Source organism: Lissotriton vulgaris, chromosome 7 (genome assembly GCF_964263255.1).
Source record: "Lissotriton vulgaris chromosome 7, aLisVul1.2, whole genome shotgun sequence".
In the NCBI taxonomy this organism is placed as follows: Eukaryota; Metazoa; Chordata; class Amphibia; order Caudata; family Salamandridae; genus Lissotriton; species Lissotriton vulgaris.
The window spans coordinates 792,593,322-792,600,848 of record NC_141695.1 but is presented as its reverse complement, the minus strand read 5'-3'; the positions used below and the strand labels follow the sequence as shown (position 1 = coordinate 792,600,848).

Genomic DNA, 7,527 nt, shown 5'->3' with positions numbered 1-7,527 from the left:
AAAAGAAGAATGGAGCTACAGAAAGGGTTGCGGGAGAAGGAAGAGAGTAGAAGAAATGGAAAGAGTGAGAAGGGAAGGAAGGGAAGTAGGAAAGAAGAGAATAAGAAAGGAAATAATGAAAGAAAGGTTGGAAAGAATGAACAAAGGTCAGAGGGAGTGAATGTCGCCCATTTTCAGTTGCCCATTTTGTAGCCTTAGTGTGGTAAGGGGTGATCCAAGGGTTCAGCGAGCGTACTTGCATTTTCTAATGCTGATAAAGGCAGATTGAAGGTCCTATTGCCCAATATATGGTGGTCAGCAGGAGCCCCCCCATCCCCCAGGAGTCCGCAAGGATAGCCTCAGACATTGTAGCCACCCTTAATTTGGTAGAGGTAGTTCGTTTTTTCCTGGCTGGCAGTGCTCAGCATGGTTTCATCTACTAAGGCTGATAAAGGCAGATAGCAGGTTCTGTAGCCACAATGCCAGGGGTCAGCAGGATGGGACCCACCCAGGAGTCAGCAAGGCTTACCTCAGACATTGTAGCCACCCTTAATGTGGTGGAGGTGGTTAGATTTTTCCTGGCTGGCAGTCCTCAGAATGTTTTCATCTTCTAATACTGATAAAGGCGGATACAATAGACTCCATCAACACACTCAGCTGGTGAAGCTGGCATTCAGAGGGCTGAACAAATGGAGAACTACTGATCATGTGCCATGCTGCTGTCCTACCAGATCTGTGCCATGCTGCTGTCCTACCAAACCTGTGCCATGCTGCCCTACCAAATCTGTGCCATGATGCCCTACCAAATCTGTGCCATGCTGCTGTCCTACCAAATCCGTTCCATGCTGCTGCCCTACCAAATCTGTACCATGCTGCCCTACCTACCAAATCTGTTAAATATGCTCGATTTCTGGGTGGTAGGGCAAAGTGGTACATGGTGGGCCGTGCCGCTGGGGGGGGGGGGGGGGGGGGCATCAAGTTTCGTTAAGCCACTGAATTTACCCCACTAAGATGTTAGGTGCGATAGTGTATTGCCTTAGCCTCTTTGTATAAAATTGACCTCTCCTGATACATCAAGTGGGCAAGGCGGGGTGCGACGTCAATAGTATTAACAGAACTGCTATTTTTTCCTTTCTCAAAAAGACATATGCATGATTAGAGCACTGCGTTCCCTTTTGTATTACGCGCTAAGAAAATAATACTAGAATAGTGCTGCGTAATTTGCTTTTCATGAGGTTTGTTGCACAGTTTACAGCATACTTTTCGTATAACTCCAGTGGTCTCTTTTATAGTTTAGTCTCGCCCTGTCATTGATATTTAAAACTCGAATCTTCGCTGATGTGAAATACTTTTGTTTTGTTTCTTAAACGACTGTTATGGCCCCGACAACGAATCTGAGCCGTCCAACAGAAAAAGACTTTCGTTTCCTTTCTCAAGTTCAGTAAAAACGAAACCGAAAGCGTTTTGTAGCTGCTCATGTGACCGCGTGAGTCAGTGTCTGTAGATAGGCAGCTCCCGGGCTCCTCTCGGCACTTCCTGGTCTTAGTCGGCGGTGGTGGTGACTGCTTGTGCACGGCGAAGCTGGGCCCCGCGGTCCTGTTTTTGAGGAAAAGGGCGGCCGAGGAATGAGGTGTGCGGTTTGCCAGTACCTCTCCCGGGATGTCGCTCCCAAGTTCTGCAGCGAGTGCGGCGCCAGGTTTCCCCTTCCCGCGCGTGGTGCTCCAGGTAAAAAACGAACGAGTTCAACTTCTTACGTGTCATATAGGCTGTAGTAGATTTCAAACTTTTATCGTATCCGAAAAATGTGGTTTTGGTTCCATCCCATCGCTTAATTTAAGCCGGTGGTTGCAGGTGATGCCACCTGCACTCATTTTTGTGGACGGGCACTCATTTTCCTCATTAGACTTTGAGCCAGAGCAAGAAAGGGAAGAAAACACACGAGGGGAAAGAAGGTGGGAGATGACGACGGAAACCATGACAAAGCGAGAAAAGCAAAAAAAGAAAGGAAATAAACCGAGCGTGAGCGAGATAAAGGAGCAGGGAGTGTATGGTGGTGGATAAAAAAAAAAACACATAAAGGGGAATCACGGCTAAGTATCCGCTACCTACCTACATTTGAGCACTGGCAGGGGCCTATTCTGAGCAAAGCTCTGAGTTGGGCCCCGGCACGTATGCTTTTTTTAAATTTTATTTTTAATATTGAGCACTGGTTCTGCTCTAATGGGTCACCGCTGAAGAGGATGTCCTGTTAACTGGTCACTAACAGACCACAAAAATTGCGTTTTTGTTCCATGTGTAGCTTTTTGCCCAGTTGTTCAGCTTCATCACGGATATAGCTAATTCAGACTGCGTGTATACATGTGAGGGTAACTACAGAAAATTACTTATATGTGACCAAAAGTTAGGGTGCAGTGATGTTTAGTCATTTGAGTATCTTGCGAACAGCATATTGAGTTGCTAGACTGAAAGTTGAAGACACAGGGATTCGATAAATAATGAATAAGCACTTAAACAATGACTATACACAAGGGTCTGTCACAGTGCTCCGTTTGCAAGAGAATGAATGCCGGTGCATTGTTGTAAATAGATAACATGATACTTCTAGTTGATTACATGTAGATTTATTGTAGGATACAGCTGAGTACAAACCTTGCCAGTTGACCAGACCATCAACTGATACAGGTAGAACACTCTGGTACAGGTTAGAACACTCACAGGTATTCTGGGAGGCAGAGAAGGTGAAAACACTAAGCAAGGGCTAATGACTACTGTCAGCCAAATTACAAGAAGAATCAATATACAACACATCTTCCGCCTTTACAGTAGAACACTCTGGTACAGATTAGAACACTCACAGGTATTCTGGGAGGCTGAGAAGGTGAAAACGCTAAGGAAGGGCTAATGACTACTGTCAGCCATATTACAAGAAGAATCAATATACAACATGCATAAATCTCCGCTCCCCGCGGCAGGCACCGGTGCAGCAAATGCCAAGGCTGGAATTAATCTCATGCCTGTATAATAGACTACCACGCATCTTCTGCCCCTCTATGTCACTGTTGCACATTACTTCTTCGGGCTAGACTGCGCAGAATAAACAGACCAATATACGAGTAAAAGGCCGATTTGTTAGGACAGGCCACAGCTGAACTTTACAACACGATACATTAACATCAAACAACCCCACCTCACTTATACAGTAAGTCACTCTGCCCCTTCCAACTCTTAACCCCCCCCCCCAACCTGTACTAAAACTCCCAGCAAAAGATCCCAGGATGCAACATGCACCCCATTTGGCGTACATCGCCTCTCACCTGACCAGGCCTTGAAAAATCATAAAAATGTTACCAGACCTTGCAGGCCTAGGGATTTAAATAATATACTCGACCTCTTGACCCAAATCTGGTTTCATTTTTTTTTTTTTTATTTTTCTTTTATTTGGTGATTTACAATTGCAGATACATAAAGAAAGAGAGAACAAAGATCAAAAAAAAAATATATATATAAAAATGTTATACCGCGGGTTCGGTAAATATCATACACATTTCAAAGAAAGAGCGACATTAAGGATAAAACATAGAAAAGAAACAACAGATGATTAAGGCAGTATAGTCCTGGTTACATACGTTTAGCCACAATCTCTATTGTCATTGCTCCAATTTTCAATTGGTTTCCAAATCTCAATACCACGTGCTCTAGGCTTTATCCCTTTACAGGCGAAAATCGCCTTTTCTTGATTGTACATACCTAAGAGCCTAGACAGCCAGATCTGAAAGTTAGGGGGATCAACATCCTTCCATCGGGCTGTTAGTATAATTCTATATATAGCTGTGCTCAAGAAGAGTGATACTTCTTCCGCCTTAGTATGATTCAGAGTGTTATCGTATCCCAAAATATAGAGGGTGGGAGATTCGGCTACTGGATGCCCAAAAACCTCCTGCCAGAACCCAGCAATCATTGTTCGCAGTGCTAGCAATTTATCACAATCATAGAGCATATGTGGTAGATTTGCCGCTGATTTGCCGCACCTTGGACACTCTGAAGTAGACCTTATCCCCCAAGCGAAAAGTTTAGCGGGAGTAAAATACAAATCATAAATAGTTTTATATAGTTGGGCTTTCAAATTAGAGGACATAAACAGCTGTGACGATAGTATAAGAGACATGTCGATGTCTACATTAGGATTATTTAGTTTCCTTGACCAGCCCACTTCGGTAGATTCTAAGTCATCTTGTTGGTTTTCAAGTAATGTGTCGTAGATGATACCTATCCTAGTTGAGGATTTAGACAGAAGGTCGATTAGAGGAATATTTTCCAGACAAATATTAGCAAATTTTGCATTTATGATTGTGTTGATTTGTATAAATTTGAATACACTGTTATTCGTGATAGCAAATTTTGATTGAAGTTGTTGAAATCTACTACCATTATTGGGAAGCATGAAGTCTCCTATTGTTGATACTCCTAAAGTTTCCCACTGTCTGGAAATAGCGTCATATATTTGAGGTGGTAGTATTGAGGAGTGCCATAATGAGATATATCTATTGTATTTGGGAATTTTCATATACCTCGAAATTTTCTTCCACGCTGCCCATGCGTTAGTTATAACCTTAAATTTAATTTTCTTATAATATGAGGGTTCAATCTGTTTCAGTAACAGGCCATTAGCTACATCACCGATAGACAACTCATAGATTGAGGGTATATAATTGCCCCCGACCTCATATCCCAGTGATTTGACATGAAATAATAATATCATCTGTTGTAAAAAAGCAGCCCATGAATAAAGACCCAGGTCAGGTATAGCCAAAACTCCTCTAGTGATAGGTAGGGAGAGCTTCCGGATAGATCTCCTAATCTTACCATAGCCCCACACAAATTTGCCCATTTGACATTCCAATGCCCTTAGAATGTTGTCTTCCACAAGAAGAGGAATCGCTCGAAACAAATATAGAACCCGAGGTAGGATATTCATTTTGAGAAAATTACCTCTTCCAATGATTGAGAGATGTAGTGCATCAATCCTTTTGAGTTCTTTCTTTATTTTTTGGAGCAGTGGTTCATAATTAATTTTTACTATCTCATCTATTTTGGCAGATATTCGAACTCCCAGATACACTGCAGATTCTACCCTTCTAGGATCAGTAAAGTGGACATTATTTGTGCAAATTACCATAGTTTTATCCCTGTTTAAGGAATATCCTGATAATTGACCGAAGGCTTGAGTAATTTGTTCTATTTCTGATATAGCCTCCGTGGGCTGTGGTGTTATTACAGCCACATCGTCGGCATAAGCTAATATTTTGGTTTGGTAGGGGCCCAGTATAGCTGGTTTAATTGCCTCAGCCTGTAAAAGTTTAAGAATAAGAGGATTTATGTAGAGGGCAAAAAGAATCGGAGAGCAAGGACATCCCTGCCTGGTCCCCCGAGATATGTTGAAAAATCCAGATTCCTGGCCCATTACCAATACCCTAGCCTTCGGTGAGAAATACATTGCTTTAATTGATCTCATAAGACAAGGTCCAACATTATTCTGATCTAATATTGCCCATAGGAAGACCCATGAAACCCTATCAAAAGCCTTCTCGGCATCCAGGAGGACCATCGACATCTGGCCTCCCGTAGCATTTGCGGCATCAAATAGTGCGATAGCGCGTCGGGTATGGTCCGTGGTATCCTTGCCTGGAATAAAACCATGTTGCCAGGGGGAGACCAGACGTTCGATGATCCCCCTGAGCCGATTAGCCAAAATCTTTGAGTACAGTTTTGAGTCAGAATTTATTAGAGAGATAGGTCGATAAGATGAGGGCAGTTGAGGAGGTTTATCTTTCTTTTGAAAAATTACAATATTAGTTTCCTGCCAAGACCTGGGAGGGATGCCACCAGATTGGATTCCAACAAATAAATCGTGAAGTAGAGGCGTTACTATATTACCCAAAATTTTATAAAACTCGAGTGGTATTTTATCAGGCCCTGCGGCTTTTCCCGCGGCTAACTCTGCAAGAGCAGTTTCCACTTCTATTTGAGTTATTTCTCTTTCTAGATCTAGCCTAGTAGCGTTATCCAATCCTACACCATCTTCGTGCTCGCTTGCCCATTTTGATAGTGTTCCTTCGATTACATTTGAGTTTAAAGAGTCCTCATTTTTGTACAATTTCCCATAATAATTTTGAAACACTTCTAGGATAGTTTCAGGTGTTGTAAATACTTGGCCTTCTGATTCAATGCACGTAATTGAGTTAAGAGATTGACTTTGGCGGGTTCGGAGTGCCAATTGCTTACCCACCCTATCTCCCATTTCGTAAATCTTATTTCGGTGGGATTGGTATAATTCAGCCGTATTTTGGGAGATTTTACTGTTTATCTCTGCTTTTAGTATCGCCATATCTCTTAATATTGAACCACCATCCACATTTTGTGCTATTAGCCTAGTATGCTTCTCTTCTAGTTCAGCTAGTTTTTGTAGTTGTAGTTCATTAAGCTTTGTCACCTCTTTCCTCTGTCTAGCTACGTAACTGATTGTCTCCCCACGGACTGCAGCTTTAAAGCAATCCCATACCATATTTCTGGATGTGCTATATCGGTTAGAATCAAAAAAATCCTGTGACCATTTTTTCATATGTTCTACATATTCATTATTTACAAGCAATCTTTTGTCGAAAGACCAACTAGAGCGAGGTCTTGCCATGTCAGTTAAATAAAAAGTGAGAGATAGAGGATTATGGTCCGAAATAATTTTAGGTAGTTTACTTATTTGAGCCAAACTTGCCCGGTTATTCGACATTAAAATATAGTCGATACGGACATATTTATTGTGAGGGTGAGAAAAATATGTATAGCCAGGGTCATGACCCTGTTTTAGATCCCATAGATCAACCAGACCTAAACTTTCTTTTAATTGAGAGACAGCATTAAAAACTTTAGGCTTGCGACCAGTATATTTAAGTCGCTCTTGTTTCTGTGGTGCACTAGCTCTGGGTAGAGAAATATTCAAGTCCCCACATAGGATCATTACCTGAGGCCAGGATGCTAATTCTATCTCCAGGTCGTTAAAGATTGCGGGGTCATCTTGATTAGGGGCATAGATGGAACATATTGTAATTCCGCACTTGAGCTCCACAATCACCCACCTGCCTAGTGGATCAGCTAGTTTGCGTGTTGCCTCCCCCAAAAAGGATTTTGCTACTATAGCGACCCCCCTTGTCCTCGTAGTTTGACTAGAACAGACCAGTAAGTTAAACCCTGAGATCTTCAATACATCCCGCTCTGCCCATGGAATGTGGGTCTCCTGTAGACATATTATATCGAATGCATTTGCCCTTATTAGTCCCCACATTCTTTCCCTTTTGCTCCTATCGTTGAGTCCTGCCACATTCCAGGAGCACATTTTTATCTTAGCCATATCAGCGTGTTATTATATTTATCTCCACATCTGTTATACGTAAAGAAGAGTAGAAACGAACCAATCAACTCCTTAACATCATTGACACATTTGTTATACATAAAAGAGAAAAGAAGTAAATCAAACAAATCCTTAACATCATTGAC

At 42.1% G+C, this 7,527-nt stretch overlaps 1 protein-coding gene across 1 annotated transcript in view; it reads left to right on the top strand.

The window, feature by feature from the left end:
- The first annotated feature begins 1,517 nt into the window (after positions 1-1,517).
- The window catches only part of RNF213 (ring finger protein 213), a 2,876,335-nt gene continuing 2,870,325 nt past the window's right edge, over positions 1,518-7,527 (top strand). The window contains exon 1 of the mRNA XM_086931045.1: positions 1,518-1,704. Coding sequence (XP_086787171.1) covers positions 1,605-1,704 — 100 coding nt within the window. The 5' untranslated portion in view covers positions 1,518-1,604. The remainder of the gene's footprint in view (positions 1,705-7,527) is intronic.